This window comes from Lentinus tigrinus (genome assembly GCF_003813185.1).
Source record: "Lentinus tigrinus ALCF2SS1-7 unplaced genomic scaffold L226scaffold_1, whole genome shotgun sequence".
Taxonomy (NCBI): domain Eukaryota; kingdom Fungi; phylum Basidiomycota; class Agaricomycetes; order Polyporales; family Polyporaceae; genus Lentinus; species Lentinus tigrinus.
The window spans coordinates 434,252-455,133 of record NW_027137910.1 but is presented as its reverse complement, the minus strand read 5'-3'; the positions used below and the strand labels follow the sequence as shown (position 1 = coordinate 455,133).

The window sequence follows — 20,882 nt, the reverse complement described above, 5'->3', positions numbered from 1 at the left end:
CTCGGCCATTCTCGTCTCCATTTTTCCTCCTGGTATCTCGCTCTGCGCCACACACGGTCGACGCTCTGACACCCCCTGTTCATGTACCTGATGTATTCCCATGTCCATATAGGTTCTACTCACGCATTAATATCCGCTTCGCATGCATGTACTACTAGTAGCACACAGAGCAAGAGGCTGAATTGGATCTACAGCAATACACGCAGCAACAGCAACAAAGGGGATGGACCACCCGGTGATCAGACAAAATTTATACATGGTGAGTATTTGTGGTGTGAGGAGGAGGTATGTGTGTCAAAAGTGGGGGAATCAAAATACATGCACCTCGACTTTGGTATTCAGAGTGCGCGGCATGCGGTCACGGCTCTAATCCAATCCAGCTCAGGCCCAATTTGGCTCCAGTAATCCAGGATGCGAAAAACGACATTCGTCACGAATCAATCAGCTCTTCACTCAATTACCCAGCGCTTGCTCCGCGCGGTGCCAGTGGAATTCTGCGACCCGGCGCTGTTCGTCGAGGTCGTACTCCGCTGGCTGCTCCGGCTCGTCTGCCGGCTCAGCGTTGGGGACGTCGAGTTCGAGCTCACGGACGGCTCCGTGTTGGTCGGCGTCACGAAGGGGTTGAAGTCCGACGAGAGCGTCGTGCCCGAGTAGAAGCGCGGGCCGAGGCTGCGTGGGGGGCTGCCGCGCGGGGGGCTGAAGCGCATCTGCGACGGGGGCGGGACCTCCTGCCCAGAGCCGAACGTAACCGAGTACGTCGGGACCGGGTCGTCGTTGGACGGGAACGCGAACTTCTCAGAGTCGTATGTCTTCTCGACGGGTGAATTGTACGCGGAGTCAGTGAGCTCTTCGTGTGCGTTGACTGCGTGGGGAAAAGGCAGGTTCAGTATCAAGAGGTACAAGGGATGTAGGAGAGCTAATACGCACGGTAACGCGTGAGACCCTTGCCAAAGTTGATGCGGCAGAAGATGCCGAGGATGAGTGTCGTGAGGATGAGCAGGACGGCGGCCGTCGTCATCAAGCTGAAGAACAGCCATGTCGCGTACGTCCAGCGGAACGTCGGCGCGATGAACATGGTCGCCCAACCAACGAGGATAAGGACGGCGACGGCAAGGAAAGCCATCATGCGAATCCTGTACTCCTTACGCACAGAGATCCAACCCTGTAATCGGGAAGGAATTAGCTACTTCAGAAGCAGGTAAGGCATCGAGCGTGAGCATGTACTAACCGTCGAGAGCCAAGGTATGAGCAGCTGGTGAAGACGTATCAGCGGACCGAGCACATCATCAAGCAAGCTAATACCACATACCGCCAACACCGTGATCATGACTGCCTTGAAGACATGGGGTTGCTGGGTCAGACGACCGATGTTGCCGTTGTAGACCTGATCAATCCACAGAGCCGCTGACGTGCCGACGAAGAAGAGCGACAGTTGGATGGCAATGGAAAACATCAAGACCATGTTGTAGACACGGTTGATTGTGCGCGACGCGCCGACACGCTTGAACGTCTGCCAGCCGAAAGTCTGTCGAGGAGTGTGAGGATGATCCTCTCTAAGTATTCTGCGACTGTACCTTCATGAGCCTCCAACTGAGGAACGCAGAGACGAGCAGAGCAAAGCAATTGAGGGCCAAGCTCGGAATCTCCGCGTTGTTACGATTCTTCCAGTAGTCAGGGAGCAGGTTGATGCCGCACGCACCCTTGGTAGTGAGGGCGGTGAATTTCTTGTGGAATACCTCCGTGTTGGACTGGACGACCGTGAGCGGCCAGCCTACTTGTCGAAGGTAACAACTGGACTCACGATTTGGAAGCCGCCCCATGCAGTCGCGAGGATATGAGTGAGCAATGAAGCGACGCTGCGTGCGGGTGAGTCTCCGGACATGAAACTTCAAGATTAATGAAGCTCACATGTGAGGAATAGATTCGTTCAAGAGCGCGACCAGGGACATTCCAAGGAGCCAGATCTGGAAAGCGATGAAGGCAATATCCTCCCGCTTGGTGTTCTCGACGCTGCACGAGCATGAGCACACGCAACATCTTCGTCCATACAGAACAGCTTACCTGTCAACAGGCCAGTTGAGAGCGTACAAGCACTTGCGCGGCAGGTCAACCTCGAACTTGCCATCGAGGCCCTGGAGGTTGACCCTCGAAGTGCCGTTCAGGGCAAGCCGGATCTTGGTCTCGGGAAGAACGATGCTCCGCTTGTGGTGAAGGCTTTGCGGCACGGCAGCAGCATCCTCCTCGTCATCTGATTCCTCCTCGGAGTCGCTCTCAGCATCACCCTCATCTTCGCTCTCGCTCTCACTGTCGCTCTCGTTATCCTGAATGTTCACCTTCGGCGTGGAAGAGGCGGTAGCGGTAACGGTGACCGTGCTGATAGTACGGGAAGCGGTAGTGGTCGCAATTGAAGCGGTGGCAGTACTGACAGTACTAGTGGCCGCAGCGCTGGAAGATGCGGAGGCAGCTGACGAGGAGCGAACAGTTGACGCAGAAGAGACAGTGGATGACGAAGCGACGGACGAAGAAGGAGCGGACGACAAAGAAATCGCGGAAGAGAAAGAGCTCGTTGCCGAGGAGAGGGTGGAAGTGGTAGCCGCAGCGGATGCGACTGCGTTGGTCGAAGAAATGGACGAGCTGGCCACATAGTTCTCAGCGTCGGAGATCGGAGTTGCGGTTGTGTGACCGTCCCAAACGACAGTACATGAACTCGCGTCCAACGAGGCCGGCACAGTGTCGCACATGCGGAGGTCTCCTTCGTAGACCGCGAAGCCAGGGTCAGTGGCGTTGCCTGTCACGATCAGACCTCCAAGGAACTTGGCTGCATCCGCGTTCGCGACAAATGCTTGCACTTGGAAGACGACCTGGACGATGCAGTGGAGGACCGAAAAGATGAAGTAGATCTTCGTGAGCCGGGAGAACGTGACGCGATCCCACTGCACAAGACGCGTTCAGCAATGCTATTCGCGGAGTGGCACTGGTCACGGACTGCGGGATTGGCGTCGGCACAACGGTCGGTCGGTGATATGCATACCAAAAATCCGCGCCTCCGAACCTCATGCCCCAGTGCGTAGAAACGCGATTACTCACGAAAAGCTTCAAGCCATGGACGACCGGGATATGGGGGACAGAAGGCAGACGCATTGTGATAGCTCTAATATTCGCGCGTTATGAGCCGCCGTCTACTGTGTTATCCAGAGCCTCGGGACGTGACGCACCAAGCCTTGTCGAGTCTGAAAACCTTGGCAGAAGATCGAGATGCCGCTAGGGCAGAGAAAGCGACGTGAAGCCCAGCCAGTGCAACTTCAACGGTCTCAGAGACGGAAAGCAAACGACGGACCCGCCCGCCGGCTGCGATCCTCAGAAAGCTTGGGGAAGGAGGAGAAGGGGGAGAGAAAAGGGAGTGGTGGTGGTAGGAACCAAGAAGTCCTGGTGCCGTCCAGAGACCCTGCGAAGGAGAGTCTTTGCCTAACATACCCTCGCCCGATCGCCCGCAGGCTTCCCCCCGGCGCCTATGCTTCTGCCGTCAATCAGGAATCTCCAGTCTCCCGTCTCCATGGGCAACCGCCAGGCAACCTCTGCCGCTCCTCCTCAATTTCTCATTTCCGCTCCACCAAAGTACTGCGCGCATTCGGGGTGCTCGTCTACACGCTACAAAGCTCAGCCAACCGCTTTTCTTCCTTCATGACAAGCTTGAAGCCACAACTGCCCCAACGCCCGCTGAGCGACTCCAGCATTTTCGCGTATCGTCAACGGTCGTTGCCAACACAAAGTTGCAATCGCAGATATCGTTGGGCAGTGCACTCTGGCCCACTCGGACCTCGCTCGGGCCATGACGCCGACATGCGCACCCCGGGATCGTTCCGTCATGCTTCTCTTCGCCCTGCAGGCTGGTATACCCTCCGTGTGTGTACCGCCGGTTAGCGTCGCAACCATTGACAGCCCGTGCTTGCCGGAAGGACGTTATTTTAATCCTTCCTTAGCCCATGCGTGTGTATGCGAGGCAATGCGCGTGTATTTGGGGGTGCGTCCGCCCCATATTCAATGATGAAAACATGTTGATCAACGAGTACGATGTTGCTAATGAAGTCACCGTCCCATCCCGAACGCTACTAGTTCTGTAGTAGTCTGCGCAGCATGATCCACACGGTGTGGAACTAGGTCCGTCACCAGCTACCACAACGATGTCGTCGACGGATCGTGATGCTACTCAGTGCTTCACTTCCGCCAAGTCCTACATTGCCATCAGCCGTGGATCGCGCTATAAAACGGTAACCAGTACAAATAAATGCCTCATCGACATCACGGCAATATCGCGGCTTACAGCCGTCGAGGTCACGAGTAGAGCGAATCCAATGGACAACATTCTCGTTTTGGGTTACTCGGCATTGCACTGCATTCGAAACAACCCAAGGCAGCACCTCATCCAACGACCCGAGACGACCGATCCCTCAAATTGAGGGGATTCATGTAAAATTACAGTAGTACTAGTACTGCGCGCCGCAGCCCGCTTGGCAATTAATACAACTCTTGTACGCGACTTCTCTTCGACGGAAACGAACTACACCTGGTACCAACGCTTCCCGTTGCTGGCCAAAAACCAAAAAGTGAACTTCTCCTCGCTCTCGTCCGCAGGCCCCCCGTCAAACGTCCTGTGCACAGCATCAATCCGTGGAGTGATGTATCCCTCCTCCTGCAGCGTCTGCAACACCTCGCACACCTCCTGTCGGTCGTACACTGTCCGCAGCCGCCACCGGATCTCCGCCTGCGAACGCCGAACCCAGTGAGCAAGTGAGCGATCTGGGCACGACAACTCCAAGGGGCCAGAGGCACGCACCTGTGAGATGCCTGGGCGCAGGAGCACGAGCCCCAGGACAAACCGCATCGCAGCCTCCCACACTACTTCCAATTTACGTCCGAAGATGTCCAGCCAACGCCGCGGGAAGATCAGTGATTTGCGGTCCGGGTTCTGTGCATCGCTGACGGTCACCGTCCATGGTCTGATAGCCTTCGCGGACACGAGAACGATCGCAGCATAGCCCGTCCAGTGTGCGAGCGGGACTGGAGCTTCTGACATGTGCTGTACGACCGAGGAGAGCGTGCCTTCGGGAATTTGGAAGGACGCGAGTTTTGCCTGCGGAAGGCATCCGTGGTTAAGATGTCGTATTGGCGCACAAGGTGGCAGACGCAGTGATGTGACTTACAAGCAACTGTCGCTTCGTGAGACCATTCGAACCGGCCTCATCCAACACCGGAAGGAGCTTCTCGACCGCAGAGCTCTCATCGTCGCTCAGATCTCGTAGCAGCGAGGACTTCGCCGACTCCAGGCATGCATGGCAGTCGACAATACCCTCCGAGGTGCGGCGACAGAACGCGACCTCTCCATCCGCCGTTTGACTATGTTCGTGTCCGGGGACCTGAGACTCGTCCACATCCATCTCCGTCCCGCCGATCATGCCCGAAGGCTCGATAGAGGGTTCCGGAACAGATGCTTCTCGGAGACCGCTAGGCCTATAACAGACCCGGATTGACGTTTCGATATCATCGTCATCTAGAAAAGTAAATAGGCACCCGTCAGCAACTCAAGATTCGGGACGCCCAAGGCATACGCACCGGCTTTCTTGCTATTCCAGTCAATCCTCTTCCGCATGGACTTGGGATGCGATGTATCCACGTCAAACCGGACCTGGAGACGCTCCCGTGAGTCGTGACGTGATTGTGAAATGCGGGGCCCGTCCTTGGCAAAGGGAGACGAACCTTGTTCTCAGAGGCAAGCTCGAGCAAAAAGGCGGTGTCTCCGTCGGTCGCTAGCAAAGACCACTCTTGCCACTCCTCCTCCTGTCCATGCTGCTGCTGCTGTGCAATGAGCTCGTCCAGGGCCGCTGCGTCCTGGAACAGCTCGTGCGGGAGCTGGCCGCCCATGACATTTTGATTACTGATGAAACAGGCAACGTTCACGGTGACAGGAGCTGTGAGTACTCTCGGTAAACTCGGGCACGCACGGCGACGGGCATACCTGTCCGAGATCTTGAGTGACCGCCCAGGCTTGGACTTTGTCGGGTCGCGAACTAACTTGGCCAAGACACCGCGATTGAGGAGCTCCGTCGTTGTGTGTCGGACGGACTCTTCGCCGACTGCTTTAAGGAACTCAGAGGCTATGTCCGCATCGTAGGTCTCGTTCGGGTTCCCAAGGGCCATCTGCATCAATTGTCAATGTCACAGTAACTGACACTGGCTTAGAGAGTACTCACCTTGACGGCTGTATCAGCCACCTGCAAGGAATCAGAGTCGTACGAGGCGGAGGGCGGCATGCTCCCGACATCAGCGGTGAAGGTGCAGTGCGCGAATTGCTTTTCGCGGGCTTCCTCGGCGACGACGGTCCACATGAAGTCCCATTGCGGTGCACTGGGAACCTTTTCCACGACATCGTAGTACTGTTCAATATCTTCGATAGAAGCCGGCAAATCAACCTTCTGGATGTCTTTTACTTCAACGAAGCCAACGCGTCTGGGAACGGAGATAGTCAAGTATGTCAGCGTGCATCCCACTCCACACGGCGATGAACGCAAGAAGCAACGCACATTGCATTCTTGTCTATGTGTTTTCGAAGGAACTTCACATGCGCCGCGAGGTCGAAATTCGTGGCACTTGCCGGATCTGGGTCGGGTAGCTCATCTGTTCCCCGATGCTGGACCCAAAGGTCGTACCACTTGTCTTCCAGTCGGGAGAGGTACGTCTCCGTCCCCGGAACCTCCCTGAGATGGACAAGTCGCTGTCTCACAGAGTTTCTCGGGACTGCAGGGAAAACCTGCTCCATGGCACCCCAGTCGAGACGCGTTGGACCACGGCAGCGAGCCTTGATGATCACCGAGGCATCCCGCGCCAGCTCGTCGTAGTCGCGAGTCCAGAGGAAGCGATGTCTCCGAGGTGTCTTGACCTCACCATCGCCTGAGAGAAGGGTTCAGTATGTGGATTTGTTGAGCATGTCAAGCTGCTCACCAGTATCCTTGCCTTTGCCCTTCTTCGTCCGTGTTGTCGTGCGCGCGTCTTTCGGCACACGAGGTCCTTGAGATGCAATGAGCTCGTCCACGTCCTTCTCCTGGACACTCGACGCCACCGGTATGGGCAGCGCAGGCTTCGCCGCAAGGGCTGGGGGGAAGAGCGGCGGGCGAGCAGTCGCAAGTAGCTTGTCCGCGACCATATCCGCTTCCTGGATCGCGTCGAGGATTCTTGCCTCCCACTTCTCGCTCGCCTTGCCCGAACCCTGCATGAACTTCGTCTTGAGCCGATGGACGCGCTGAGCGGCAGAGTCGCGAAGCTCCCCAGGATGCACGCGAGCGACCATCTCGTTCCAGTCTCGTTCGCGCTGTTCCTTCGCCTCGGCGGCACGACGTGCAAGCACGGCACCAGCCTCCTTGTCCAGGCCAGCCTTCTTCTTGCCCTTGCTATTCTCGGCCAGCTTCTTCTGAAGATCGCGCTGGTGTTTCTTCCGAGCCTTCTCGAACCAATGCGTAACCACCTCCGGGGATGCGCTGACCACCCAGGCCAAGCGATACAACAACTCTGCGCCACGATCGCCATCCTCGAGCGGGGTGTTGCCTGTCGCGGGATCAACGAACCGGCGTAAATATTCGGTTTGGAGAAGCGATAGGTTATACACGGAGCACCACGCGACAGGGCGGCGAAGGGTCTTGTATGTCAGGATGATCTCTTCTGATGCCTCCCCGGCAGAAGGCGGGGCACCCCCAAGGATCTCCTGAGCATACGACACGTCAGTACTGACCCTCTCGAGTTCATCCCAGAATAATGCGGCCTGCTCGCTCGTGAGCACAGGTGCCATCTTCCACACAGAAGGGATGCCTTGTCCAAGGGCCCACAGATGAACAGGAACAATGTCGTTGAAACGCCAGTAAATGGGAGCAACGGCGGGCGTGTATGGTCCTGGAGGTGCGATGTCGTACGCGGTAGGGTGTTGGGAGTTAGGATCACAGGTGAAGGTGGGGTTTTCCGACTCAGAGGATACCAGAGGGGTTACAAGACCGAGCACTCGCAGCATGTCCAAGAGCGACAGGATCCGCGCTCGAGACTTGGATTGCGCAGGCGCGAGAGCAGCACGTACACTCTCGGGCATTGAGCGCACAAGTGTATCGCCCCCCTGTGGCGAATGAATCAACTGCCCAAGTTTCTCGTCCGGTTGGAGAACCGCTACGAGTGCACAGTAGGCAGTGATCGGGATGTCGGTGAAATAATGGGAGATATGCACGATACGATGCTGGTGAGAGACGACCTGAGGAGAGGCAACGCCTTGCTCGAAGAGCTCGATCGTCAGCATATGCAAGGCGCGGGCTCTGGCAGCTTTGCCGACAATGTACCCATACAGCTGCGCGACAGTGTTCTTCTCGGAGAGCATAGCGTCACGGATCACACTGTCTTCCTGCTGGAACAAGGTCGCCATATCCATTATTTTCAGCTCCTGCGATTCCTCATCTGCATGTTGTTGCTGCGCAGACCCAGAAGGGCGTCCGCGGCGACGGCCCCGGCCTGCTGGCACTTTCTTCTTCCCTCCGGCATACGCAATTGGCTCGTCCAACATCTTCGCGCTAGCTGAGATTGGCGGAGGGAAGGTCTGCACACTCTGCCCTAGGTTAGTGAGGAACTCCTGCAGAGCGCCAGGAGACACATCCGGGAGGTATATGATGCGGAATTGGCGGATGGTCTGCGTGAGCGTCGGCACCGCCGTTGTCACGAGCTTAATCTTGCCCTTGTCGACGAGAGTAGAGATGGTCGCTTCCAGCGTCCGCTTGTCGATCTTGGCACCAGGACGAGTACTAGTAGGTTCACCTGCCTTGCTGAGTCTCTCGACCAGCGCAGCATGCGCATCGTAGAAGTCCTTCGTGCTCGTGTGCATGATGCCACCAGCCTCCTCCAGAAGGCGAACTATCTCCTTCTCGCGACGCGGCTGGGAGAGGTTCCCCTTCAGACGTTGTTTGTTACTCTCAGCCTGGTTTGACTTCGTCCGCTTCGCCATTGGCTCTGCTGAAGGTGTCTCCGGCTGGTCCCTCTTCTTCGAGTCAACCATGGTGCTCGGTCCAGCTTCCGGGTCGGGCGTCTGGATGATCGTCAGCAATGGTGTACCATGCAAAAAGAAACGGATCTGACCATAGCGATCAGCGAGTGCCCTTGAGATAGGATCGAAGAGAGGTCGTCAGACTGTAGCAACGCAGGGTCAATGGGTATGTTCGCTCGAGTAGCATCTGTGCGGAACGGCAGAGGCGGTGGGGGCATCAGGTCATCGGAAGAAGGTGAGAGGAGGCCAACAGGAGCAACGATCGACTCGTCCACGGCCATATTGTCCACGGAAGAAGACGCATCGCCATGGTCCGCTGCAGAGACTAGGGTCTCCGTGGATTGAACTGCACTTGTCGAAGCTCGTGTTCGCCTTGCGCTCTGTCGAGTAGGAGACAATGAATCACCGCGTTGTCGTACTTTCGGCGTCCTCGTAGATCGTCGTAGACCTTCCACTGAGGGTGGGGGTTGAAGAGCCTCGGCCGGTGCGGGAAGTGCGTTGGATTCATCAGAGACTGCGGCAACCGGTTGGTGGCCATCCGGAGGGACCTCAACAGTCTGTTCCTCCGGGGCAGGGGTCGCATGCACAGATGTTAGCGGCGAAGCTGCCTCTGTCTCTACCATTGGCACGTCCTCGATTGCAGTTGTAGCTGTTTCGCCATTCTCGGTAGACACAGCAGGAATTGACACAGCCGAGTCGGCGTCGGCTGCAGCAGGAGGAGCCTGACTTTTCCTAGGACGGCCTCGCTTCTTCGGAGCAGGAGCCTGCGAAGCACTCTCCGATGGTCCAGCGGCGTCTCCGCCTTGTGCACCCGCAGCCTCAGGACGTTGCTTCGGCGGGCGGCCTCTCTTGCGGGGTACAGAGGGCGTAGCCTGGGACAGACCCGCTTCCCCAGTCTCAGGGGGCGGGTTCTTCGGGGGACGACCCCGCTTCTTCTTGGGAGGAGGCTCGCCTGTTCCCTCACCTGCGCCGGCGGAATCCGCACTGCCCGCCTCGCCACCGCCCTCTGTCTCTTCGCGTTTCCGCTTCCTCCCTTTCTTCGCCGGGGTCGCAGAAGCAGTCCCCTCCTCGCCGTCGGCCTGCGCCGCCTTCCTCGGCCGTCCCTTCTTGACCGACCCATCTGGCAAGATCGGGTTGACGCGTTTCTTCCCCTTACCCTTGCCCTTCGATGCAGCACCTTCCTTCCCTGCGCTGCGTCCGATGTGCTGCACGAGTTGCGCGTCGGTCTCGTAGAACGCATCGGCCCCAACAGGGTAGAAGCCCCCGACGGCCGACATGTCGACGTCGCGGTACTTGTCGTCCTCGATCTGTTCCTTTTCTGCGACGATAAGGTAGTTCGCGAGGGTGTAGTAGTTGTAATGGCGCTCCCGCCCGTCCGTCACCGACAGCTGTGCGATGCCGAGGTCGGCCAGATGCGCAGGCGGAGGGTCCTTCTCGAGGCGGTTCAGCAGTAGGTCGACGGTGCGCTTGTCGAAGTCCTCGAGCGCGGCGGACAGCTCGTTAAGCGTCATACCCTTCGTGCCAGCTTCGGCCAGACAGTCTATTATCTGCCGGTGGAGAGACACGTTGGCCTTGAGCCCTGTGTAAGCGTCGTCTTCGACATCTGCACACAGGAGTCACCGCACGAAGCCACAAGGGGAAGAAGTTACTAACCTTCGAGATCGTCTTCTCCTGCAGGCACTACCTCTCCCTGGACCGACGAACCCGTGTCGTCTGTGATAAGGCGGATACAGGGGATCTTCTTGTCGGGAAAACGTCTCTGGTCTCGATGGGGAACATACACCTTCTCAATGAAGCCCTGGGCCATGAGCTCACGGAGACGTGTGCGGAAGAACCGGCGATCTGTCCGTGTGGGGTTGACGAAGCCCTGCAAACGCCACTGCTGTCAACCAGTCATCTCATCCCTGCGAGCAGCACAAATCAGCTCACAATTCTGAGCATCAGGTTGTTGGATGTATGCATGTAGTGCGGACAGTTCTTGAGCAGCTTCGTCAGGCGAGACCGTAGAACTGGCAGGCTCGAGAGATGGCGCGCGTCGATCGGGTCGAAATGCACCGGCGCAAGCGGCTTCATCTCCTCCTGGTCCATGTCGTCGTCCGACACGCCCTCGCCGTCCTTCGCCTGCTCTTCCAAGGCAACCTTCTTCTTCTCCGCCTCGACTTGCTGCCATATGGGGCTGTGATCGTAGATATACTTGTGCACGCATAGGTTCGTGCTGACGCCTGGCTGGCGAAGCTTAACGCTGAAAAGGGCACACTGATCAGAAGAATGCACGGGAGCAAGTGCCAAGTGCACGTACACCAGATCGAGTTCACTGAGTTGCTTGATGATGTAGAAACACGTCTTCTGGTCGTACCCTGACTTCTTGCCCAAGTCGAGCACACTGACGCCGCGGTCGCGCCCTCTCGTGATGATCTGAAGACCCGTGTATATCATCGGTGTCAACTTTGATGGCTATATGTGCGAGAAAACATCAGCATCCAGGAATCTGAACTCGTACCAACATTCCAGTCAGCTTACTCGTATATGGGACCCCGTGAGGGCAGCGAAAGTCGTCTCAGGGTCGACAGCGATCCGGAGCTGGTCGTCATACTGCTGTATGAGATCCTCGAGCGGCCGTATCGCAGCGTCCTCGATGATGTCGAGACAAGTCGCAGGCACCGGCTCTTCAACAGCTTCTTCGCCTTTCGCCTTTGCCTTCCGAATGGCACTCGCCTGTGGCGCAATGTACACTTCGGTCGACCCCCCGGGTGGAATTGTACCAACGCGCACCCCTGGCTGCTGCACAATCACAGACCAAACGAACGCGCAGAAGGCGTCGTCGACTGTTTGATTATGGACCTGGCTCGACGACGTGTGGGAGTAAAACTCGTTGATGAAGTCCCGCAGACGCGAAACATCACAGCCTATGAATTAGAGAGGTCAGAACATGGTGATGCAAGGAGTCTCTGACCGGGTGAGATAGCGACTGAGCGAGTGGACGAAGAGCATAGACCTCATCCAGGGTCAAGAAATGAAACAAAGATACGGCCCCTCTTGGGTTCGAACCCGCCGACAAGCGTGTCGCGACACGGAGGAACGCGTCTCGCGTGCGTACCACGATCACATGCAAGACGACAAAATTCGCGACGACTCACCCAGGTCGCCGTCAAACGACAGTTCGCGGAGGCAGTGGCGGACGAGTTCGTCCATATTTTCAGGGAACGACCCCTAGAAAGCCGATAATGCCACAACTTGCAGGGTACACTCTTCAGAGCTCTCCACAGAGATGCTAACGAACTGGAATCAGCAATCAAGGTAGCAGATGGGCAAGCTAGACAGGGCGGCCCGGGCAAGCTCAAGAGCGGGAGACGACGAGGACGGGAAGAACGATGAACGACGCGTTTTGCGATTACGCCATGGCGCATCGAGGGCGGTCGCCTGCCTCTTTTGGGTTGGCTCGGCTTTAGCCGGAATTCTTTCACTGGTCTCGAGACTCTCAAGCTCTCGGGCATGCCGAAGGGACAGCTCACACACACGGCCGCAGCAAGTATGAGAAACGGATATACAGTATCACAATTTGGAGACATAGCACTACTCAAAGCAATGCGACTAAGGAGGAGGTAAGAGGAGTATATGAGTAAGGGTGGAGAGGGGGGTCGACACGAGCGAGGTATCTAAGGGAGCTGGTGAGGACAGGAAGAGGGGTGGGGGTAGGTAGGGGGGAGGTCATAACGGTAATGCGGGGTAGAGTACAATGAGCGTGTCGTAATATCATGAACAGTGCGTCCCACCGGACGCGTTTTGCTGAGTCTACTGGGAGTAATATCCTCTAAACCCGTCTAGAGCCGCGATGCGAGGACAGTGCACGGTCTCCGTCCACCCAAAAGAAACGAAAGGAAAGGTAAACCACGCATGCGTGTAACCGGAACACGAAGGCGAGCGAGAGCTCACGCCTACACGCTCATAGTCACTGCGCGGCCTGCTGCTGTTCCCGCGCCTCGTACAGCTGCCGCAGGACGTCCGAGAACCCGAGCTTGCCCAGATGAGCGTTCTGCTCGAAGCGCTGCACGAGCCAGTTCTCGAGCTTGTCTGCCGCGCTCCGCCAGAGAGCTACCCGTGCCTGGATCTCGGCCGTCTGCGCGAAGGTCGTCTTGCCGCCTATCGCGGGCGAGTAGCGGATGCTCTCGTAGCATGTTGCGAACTGGGAGAGGGAGAGGTTGACGGACGTAATCGTCGCTGTCTGTGTCGCCGGGTCGACGAAGGACACCTCCCGGACGAAGGCGTCTTCAGAGCCGCCGAACAGCTACAAGGCAATGTTAGTGACGACGGCTCGATATATGCGTCGCACTCGCGACGGGGGCAGTGGAGCTCACCTTGACTATCCATGTCGGTGCCTTCTGCTTGCACCCCAGTATCCGCTCCGTCCGGATGATGCCCGTCTGAGGGTCGATGGAGCGGTCCACGACGTCGATGCTCATTACATGGCTGCAGTGTGGGTTCGGGTACTTGTGCCACATGCCAATGACGACGTGAGACCATGGGTGGCTGCAGATGTGCAAAATATGCGGGGAATGCGGGGTAACAGGAGGGCAGACGAGCAGGGGATGGAGAGAGAGTCATTAGCAACGTCTCCCACAGGCAATCAGCGAGCAGACCAAGACTTACTCGTAGTTGAACAGCTGGGAGAAGTAGTGCATGGCAGAGATGTCGGCGCGATGTGTTCTTTGCCGAGAGTCTATGGCGAGTGCAGGGAGGGGCGGGTCTAGGCAGAATTATAAGGTAGAGTCTTGCGAGCAGTCCTGGAGAGAGATGCAAGCGCACACGAGCGCGGGGGTCCGGTTCTCTCTGGTGGCAGCGGTGGGTCCGATCAGGTGCACACAGGAGCATGATTACGAGAAATTTTGGTGCGTCCGGCCCCTCCCGATTCGCCGACGCCTTCCTGCCAATCACACTCATCCATATGACGTCTTCGGTGGCTCTCGGCGCCTCCCCAACTGGGACAACAGCGGTGAGTAGCGGTCGATCTGCTACTTGCAGTATCCTGTACTTATAAGATCCATTCATTGACTCCGACTCGACGGACATTTGGCGGCACTTCTCTCGGCGGGACTGGGAGAGTTGCTCGGTCCCATCGATCGCCCTCGCGCCGCGAGCCGGCACACCAGCAAGCCCATATGATAACGCAAGACTCGGCAACTCACCATGGCCGTCCTTGCATGCCTCACATGCAGTCTACTCTGCTGGTGATGATGTCATGTATACGTATAAGTAAAGCGTTCCCTACCCATAAAGCATGGAACGCACAAGTACATCCACAATCCATAGTACACTGTCCATCCGATCTTAAAAAGTTACACGCACAGGCGGACATATCTTCCGCACGGTGCTAAGAGGTTGCAGTGAAGGCGTGCAAGTACGCTCTAAACCCGAGTCCGCTCGATCGCAAGCTCCTGCAGCTCGGCAAGCCTCGTCTTCATCTTCGGCCTGCGGAGCAAAGAAGGAATGTTCCCATCAGCACTTCTCTTCCATGCTAGCAAGGAATGCAATGGAAAACAACACGCAGACTTACACCTCGAGCAGCTTCAAGTCCAGCGCCTCCTTCTCCTGCTGCAGCGCCAGCCGCTTCTCCGCGTCGAGCTTCGTGCTGCGCGTCCATGTCCGTGTCCGTCAGCGAGCTAGTAGTTCTGACGAGGAACTGAATACTCACAAGACGTATCCACCCTGCCCGTCGTACTGCAGGATCATCGAGTGGTACTTCCACAGCGACGGACGGTGCGAGACCGTCAGGAGCGTGATGCCCAGACGCGTCGCGTGCTCCATCATCATGCCCTCCATGTCGGGGGGCACGAGCGAAGTGGCCTCGTCGAGCACGGCATACTGCGTGGATCCGCGTGTTAGATGGAGGAGATCCGGTTGCTAGCGCAATGGGACGTACCTTCGGCTTGTGGTAGAACAACCTCGCCCAGGCGATCTTCTGCTGGTCGCCCCCGCTCAACGCCTCGCGCCACTCGCGCGCCGCATCCCAGCCGCCCTCACGCTCGACGATATGCTCCATCTGCACGACTGCGAGGATCTCCAGCAGATCATCGTCCGTAATGCCTCCTGTGCACAATGATTGCCATCAGCATGCAGCCCCACGTGCGTGAGGTACGTTATGAATACAAGACGTACTGCGCTCCATGTCCTCCTTGCTATGAGGATAGATGACCTGGTCGCGGAGAGTGCCCAGAGAAAGGTACGGGCGCTGAGGGATGAGGATGAACTGGTCCGCGGGGGGCTTGCGAACGATGCCGCCGTATACCGGCCACAGACCGCCCAAGATTCGGAAGAGCGACGACTTGCCGCAGCCATTCGGCCCGACAATGAGCAAGTGTTGCTTCCCGAGAGAAACGTGGTCGTGGTCAGCGTTGGTGATGGAATGCGAGACAAGAAGCTATGCTCACCCCTGGCTTGACGTAGAAGCTGAGGCTGCGAACGAGGATATCACCATTGGGCGTTACGATCGGGACATTCTCAAATTCAATCTCGTCAGACTCATAGACGACGCCCCGGCCCTTCAAGACTGCATATATGGCACGCAGTGTCAGTTATGCAGATGATAACTCTAGGACGAAGAGAGAGGTACCCACTCTTCGCGTTCTCCTCGATGCTTGCGCTGCTGACAAGAGCTTTCTCGAACTTGCCCTTCTTGACGTCCTCCATGGTCTCCAGCAGAAGTGCCACACGAGTCGTGTAGCCCGCAAGCTCCTGCAGGTCCTTGTAGGAGTACATGACGCGACCGAAGGCATCTACACCGAAACGAGATCAATGACCACTGACCGTAGCTCAGAAGAGGAACGTGCGTACCTGATGAAGACAAGAGGAGACGTCGGTTGGTCACGAAGCCCTCCGTCCGGCCTCCCATGTCAAGAGCCGCGACCCCAGGCAACTTGAAGAACACAGGGATCGCACAGATGCAAAGCTGTAAACAGACCAAATCAGCCCCCTTCTCGACTTAAGGAAGTAATCAGCGCTTACGCCGAAGCTTCCCCACAACCATTTGACGATACCCTCCTCCACGCACCCGTGCCACCATCTTCTGCGAAGGACACGGTCCTCATGCTTCACCAGGCCGGAATACTCGCGCTCGACGAGCATCTTCTCGGTCTCCTCGCCGCCGAAGAACGCGATCTCCTCCGCGAACTCCGCGAGCCGCGAGTGCGTATGGCGGAAATTGCCCGACAGTTGTGCGGACAGCGCAGTGTATTGGCCAAATGGCGGCGTAAGGGCTCTCACTGTGATGTGTGCGTATGTCAAGCAAGGCCGCGGGAACCAATGTGTGCGTGTGCTTACGAAGTGCTGCAGAAGCTTGTACGAGGACGGTGAGGAGGACTAGGCCCTCTGCACCGACGTTCTGCGAGAGCTGGTAATTGTACAGGATGACGTCGAGTACTGGCTTCGCGACGTTGGCATAGATTGCAGCCAAATGGGTTGAGAAGCGCTGAATGTCGTGGGTGATCATTCTGTGCGGAGGATGAGACTTGTCATAACATTAACACATGTGCACGACGGTGAGACTCACTGATCGGGGTTCTTTATCCGGTCATCCAAGTTGGCTGTACTGCTTCAGAAATTGGAAAAACGAAGACAAGTCTTGCACGCTCACCTAGCTTGTAGAAGACCTTGACATCGTTCGGGTCGTTCTCGTCGCCCAGATATTGCTTCATGACCTCCTGGGTGAGGCGTGTGCGGTACGCCAACGCAAGCTTGTTCTGGACGTAGCTGAGCCAGCTGTTTGTCCAGGTCGCAGGTATAGCGACGAGGAGCCAGCGGAGGATGTTAAGCAAGAAGGGTACAGGCTGTGCGCGCACAAGAGACGCGACAATCCTGAGACACAGGGCACGTCTTAAGTGCAATACAGCAGCGAAGAGAAGAGTGTGCTCACTTTCCGTCCAGTGCGGCGACATATAGGGAGATGACGGTGCGGAAGATGAGCAGGCTGGAGTGCATGCATAGTAGCATAGCCTCCTTTGAGCGCAAGCTTGGGATCACAATGCGCAATATGCGCGAGAGTCTCTGGTAGAAGAGCGCGTCCACCTGCCGTGCGCGCAGATGAGGCCGCGGGTCTTGAGGTGAAGACAAGCTCGGACTCACCGCAACCCTGGGTTTACTCGAGCTCTCACCGTCCTTGCCCTTGCCTTTCCGCTTGGAAGCTGGCTTTGCGGTGAAGCCTCTGAATGTTGTGGAGATGACATAGACCACGAAGGCGGCGGTGAGGGCACGCTGGACAAGAGGGCGGTGTTTGGCGTAGGCGTTGACAAGCTGGGCGACGCGCTCCTGGGAGGGCCGGAGAGTGGACTGGATGGCCATCAGCTACGCGTCGGACAAGCTGGTCGATCGCAGACAGAGAGGAGGACTCGCAGGCGTCAGTGGACAACGTCCCCGCGCATGTGATAGAACGAACGCGGGGTACAGTCATCTACCGGTCCTCGGGACGCTGAAATCTTCGTCTGCGAATTGTACCTTGAGTTTATTGTCGATGGAAAATCGGACTTCACTGTAAGATAGAAGAGTATTAGTACTATATTTCCCAACACCTGCATGTGTGGAAGGGACATGAGGAAGGGGGATCGAGGACAATCTATGTCGAAACCTGCTATCAGTGTTTTTCAGTCCTCGGGACAGGTCACGTCACGCAGAGATATACCATTTGCGGAAGAGATAATGAAATAAGCGCCAAATCTAATCCTCCCGATCAGAGTCATCGGTTTCGATCGCCTCGCCGTCGTCGTCCTCCTCTTGCTCTTGGTCCTGTTCAGCCACGGCCGCTTTCATCCTGGGCCTCTCGAGAGGCGACTCTAGCCCCAGCTTTGGTTTCTCCCACCGCGGCTCCCGCTTTTCCGCGCGTGCAAGCTTCCTCTCTGCCTCCCATGCCTCCTTCTCTGCCGGCCACTTTGATTTGCGCTCCTTGTTCCTCGCCTTCCTCTCCTCCTCCGCCTTCTTCCATTCGACCAATGCACGCTGGTACTGCTCCCTCTCCACCTTCCTGGCCTCTCGCTGCGCCTTGGCATCCTCCTGCGCCCTTTCAGCTTGCTCAACGTGGGAAACAAAGTCGTCGTGGGTGAGAAGGTGAGGAAGTCCATCACTGAGCGTCTTCCGCTTTTTCGTCCGTCTCCCATCCTTCTCCATCTGTCCCTGCCAACGCTCATGAACCCGGTCGACATAGACTCCCTGCAAGAGGACCGTCGCTTGCATACCGACAAGTGTGGCCTTTCGGGCTGTGTCCCGAGAGTCACTCTCTCGCAGTGCCGCCTGGAGCTGGGCCTCGTATGGTGTGGTGGGAGCTTGGGCTAGAAGGTCTTCGTATCGACGTTTCTGGGGGGAGAACGCAGCAGGGAGATAGCGTGGGGGTTGTGCGGTTGTGGGGATCGGGGATGGAGATGTCAAGTACGCTGCAGATGTCAAGGTGAGCACGTTCATGATTCTTGCAGCCCGGGTTGGGGTATGGAGATTTGAGGAGGTCGGCTCAGCTTCGTCCATGTCCTGGGAGCTATTGTCCCTCGCCCGCATTCGCACCGCCAGCTCCCTTGAGATGTACGCTGACATCTCGCGGATTGGACTTGCCTGCCTGAAAGGGAGGGTCCCATGCGATGATGTCTCTGCGCTCGGAGCCATCATCTCAGGGGTGACCACGTCGCGGTTGAATGGGACAACACCAGTCTTCTGGACGGCAGCTTTGATATTGTCTGTAGTGAGGGCTTCGAGGTGCGCGTGAGCATACACGCTCAGGAAGTTTGATTTTGTGACCTTGTTGCCTTTCTGCTCGAACTCCCGCCGCGCTTTTGTCCACGAGCGCTTTAGGACGCTGAAAATGACGACATCGAGGCCTTGATATATGTGTGTTGCATGTGAAGGGTAGCAGAGTACAACGATATTGTTTTGGCGGGCGTAGTCGAGCAGGGCGAAGGTGTAGTGAGAGACATGACCATCAACAAGAAGCAGACGACGGCGTCCTGCCGCCTTTGCTTTCGTAGTCTTGTCAAAATGTTTGATCCATTCAAGTCCGATCTCGCCATTTGTATAGCCCTTCTTCGAGTACCCAAGGCTGCTGACAATGAGCTTCTTATATGCACGCAAAAGTGTGAGAACTTACGATGCGTTGAGGGGATTATTTTGCTTCCATGAAGACTGATAACCTTCACCCTTGTCCTACACAATCACCCAGCTGCTTCACTTCTTCATCCTGAACCACCAACTCCCTCGACCCCCGCTATGGGCAAGCTTGAGCCCCAGGGCTCCCCGCTCTGGACCAGATCAAAGCACAAGAGAGAGAAAGAGCGCGAGGCACAAGAGGCTGCTGCTGTCGCGTTGCAACCCCAGCCTCGCGTACTACTACCAGCAGCGACCGACACCGCCAACGTCCGCGCTCCGGTGCCCGTTCGCAAAGCCATAGCACCGCGCCGCAAGACCATAGGGCTTGAGATTGAACAAGCCGATGGTCACCGCCGCACTCTACTCATCGACCGCGGCCGTCCCACAAATCAAGCATTCCAGATCTCCCCAGTATCTACCGCAGCTCGTGTAGGTGTCGCCAACGAGAAATCCGACGTTAGCCCTCACGTTCACTGGCTGCACGGGACCCGTGACAACCTGCGTGCTCACTCCGCCAACCCGTCGGTATGTGATCTTATACATCCCTGTGAACGGCTACCTGAACATCTAAGGAGGTCGCCCAGTCGAATGTTCCCGCTCCACGTTCATCATTCGACGTGTATCGGGACGATGAGCATCCTCCGCCATCTCACAATTCGGCCACAGTGCATCGCAGAGGAGGCCAAGCCATCCCCATCCCTTATGTCGAAGTCCCGCCGCGGCCGGATCGCGCTGCTCGCTCAAAGTCGCGATTTCGGTCCCGTTCGCGGTCCCGGTCCCGCTCGCGTTCCCGCCCGCCCGTGGACGCGCGCCCCCAGATACTCCCTGCCCAGATAAAAGCGTGCTCCGTCCCAGAGGCAGCTCGTTCAACTGGAGTGTCCACAGTCAACTCTGTCGCCCCACGACGCCCATCCGGATATCCGAAGCCTCCTCGCGCCGACGATCTCAATGCGTCCGCGACCCTCTTGGCTAGCGCAAGCTCCAACCAGTTCTCGTCCGCTACGACTTCCTCAGCATTGCCACGCAGTTCCACTCAAATCTGTCCGGGTCGTGTCGGCTCCTCTGTTGCTCCTGCAATCGTGTGTCACCGCCGCGATGGCAACACGTTGAAGTTGCGTTCGCTCGCCCTCGCCATCCTCATCCTCCTCGTGGTACTCGCGATCGCGCTCGTCTACGTGGACAAGACTCGTCTTTCCGCTGATCTTTCGGACATTGCAATCAGTCTCCGGTCTCTGGTGGTGTCTCTCGGTTTTCTCCTCGGGGTTTAGGACGTCTGTTTCGTGTACTTCGTGGATATTGTCTGTGTCTTGCGCCTGAGATCCTTGTCCCCTCTGTTTGCATGTCCTCTGTCGGCTGTGTTGTCTCTCTGTATCTTTGTTTTCGAACGTCTCCATCGCATGTTCTGTCATCGTTGTCGAGTCCAAGTCAAATTGTGTATAGTATCCGCTGTCTCCCAAGGTTCCAACAATGCATATACTGTAGTTGTCGCAGATCACGTCGCATGAATATTAGTATCATGACGTCTCCGCCCACTATGTCCCCCTGAGACGACAAAGACAGATGTGTGGGCCAACTTGAAGGCACACCTGTGGCACTGGTGGGATACTTAAAGTCACTGCCCTCGATGGGTCCCGCTGGACGCTGCATGAAACGTCCGAATTAGCAGAATGAGGCTCAGAGGTAGACCATGTTTGTGCGTGCGCCG

The 20,882-nt window shown here is 57.0% G+C and overlaps 6 protein-coding genes across 6 annotated transcripts; 1 reads left to right on the top strand and 5 right to left on the bottom strand.

The window, feature by feature from the left end:
• Positions 1–9: 9 nt before the first annotated feature.
• On the bottom strand, positions 10–3,391 carry L226DRAFT_527942 (uncharacterized protein). The gene is made up of 10 exons (XM_067679221.1): positions 3,216–3,391; positions 3,088–3,151; positions 2,062–2,933; positions 1,909–2,010; positions 1,802–1,856; positions 1,575–1,748; positions 1,310–1,525; positions 1,229–1,252; positions 928–1,162; positions 10–862 (listed from the first exon to the last, which is right to left on the bottom strand). Exons 2-10 carry the CDS (start codon positions 3,139–3,141, stop codon positions 450–452), a joined length of 2,145 nt encoding a protein of 714 aa, XP_067542248.1. The 5' UTR covers positions 3,142–3,151; positions 3,216–3,391; the 3' UTR covers positions 10–449.
• A 1,044-nt stretch (positions 3,392–4,435) lies between these two features.
• On the bottom strand, positions 4,436–12,420 carry L226DRAFT_474943 (uncharacterized protein). Its single transcript, XM_067676643.1, has 15 exons — positions 12,202–12,420; positions 11,585–11,970; positions 11,364–11,518; positions 10,994–11,306; positions 10,718–10,931; positions 9,157–10,667; positions 6,997–9,106; positions 6,579–6,945; positions 6,249–6,504; positions 6,014–6,195; positions 5,755–5,932; positions 5,611–5,683; positions 5,202–5,548; positions 4,835–5,131; positions 4,436–4,762 (listed from the first exon to the last, which is right to left on the bottom strand). Exons 1-15 carry the CDS (start codon positions 12,254–12,256, stop codon positions 4,559–4,561), a joined length of 6,648 nt encoding a protein of 2,215 aa, XP_067542247.1. The 5' UTR covers positions 12,257–12,420; the 3' UTR covers positions 4,436–4,558.
• Positions 12,421–13,013: 593 nt separating this feature from the next.
• L226DRAFT_541355 (MSF1-domain-containing protein) lies at positions 13,014–13,743 on the bottom strand (the record flags this gene model as incomplete). Its single annotated transcript, XM_067682050.1, has 3 exons — positions 13,014–13,349; positions 13,420–13,591; positions 13,712–13,743. The coding sequence occupies 3 exons, from the start codon at positions 13,741–13,743 to the stop codon at positions 13,014–13,016; spliced, it is 540 nt and encodes a 179-aa protein (XP_067542246.1).
• A 723-nt stretch (positions 13,744–14,466) lies between these two features.
• L226DRAFT_451207 (uncharacterized protein) lies at positions 14,467–17,395 on the bottom strand (the record flags this gene model as incomplete). The annotated part of the gene is made up of 14 exons (XM_067674999.1): positions 14,467–14,530; positions 14,616–14,690; positions 14,754–14,923; positions 14,982–15,148; positions 15,218–15,422; positions 15,490–15,608; positions 15,676–15,834; positions 15,893–16,007; positions 16,064–16,320; positions 16,379–16,548; positions 16,608–16,641; positions 16,692–16,912; positions 16,971–17,122; positions 17,180–17,395. 14 exons carry the CDS (start codon positions 17,393–17,395, stop codon positions 14,467–14,469), a joined length of 2,124 nt encoding a protein of 707 aa, XP_067542245.1.
• Positions 17,396–18,634: 1,239 nt separating this feature from the next.
• L226DRAFT_424047 (DDE-domain-containing protein) lies at positions 18,635–19,231 on the bottom strand (the record flags this gene model as incomplete). The annotated part of the gene is made up of 2 exons (XM_067674618.1): positions 18,635–19,130; positions 19,179–19,231. Coding segments are annotated over 2 exons (549 nt in total), but the record flags the coding sequence as incomplete, so codon positions are not given.
• Positions 19,232–19,297: 66 nt separating this feature from the next.
• L226DRAFT_564351 (uncharacterized protein) lies at positions 19,298–20,445 on the top strand (the record flags this gene model as incomplete). The annotated part of the gene is made up of 2 exons (XM_067683634.1): positions 19,298–19,702; positions 19,753–20,445. 2 exons carry the CDS (start codon positions 19,298–19,300, stop codon positions 20,443–20,445), a joined length of 1,098 nt encoding a protein of 365 aa, XP_067542243.1.
• Between the last annotated feature and the right edge of the window lie 437 nt (positions 20,446–20,882).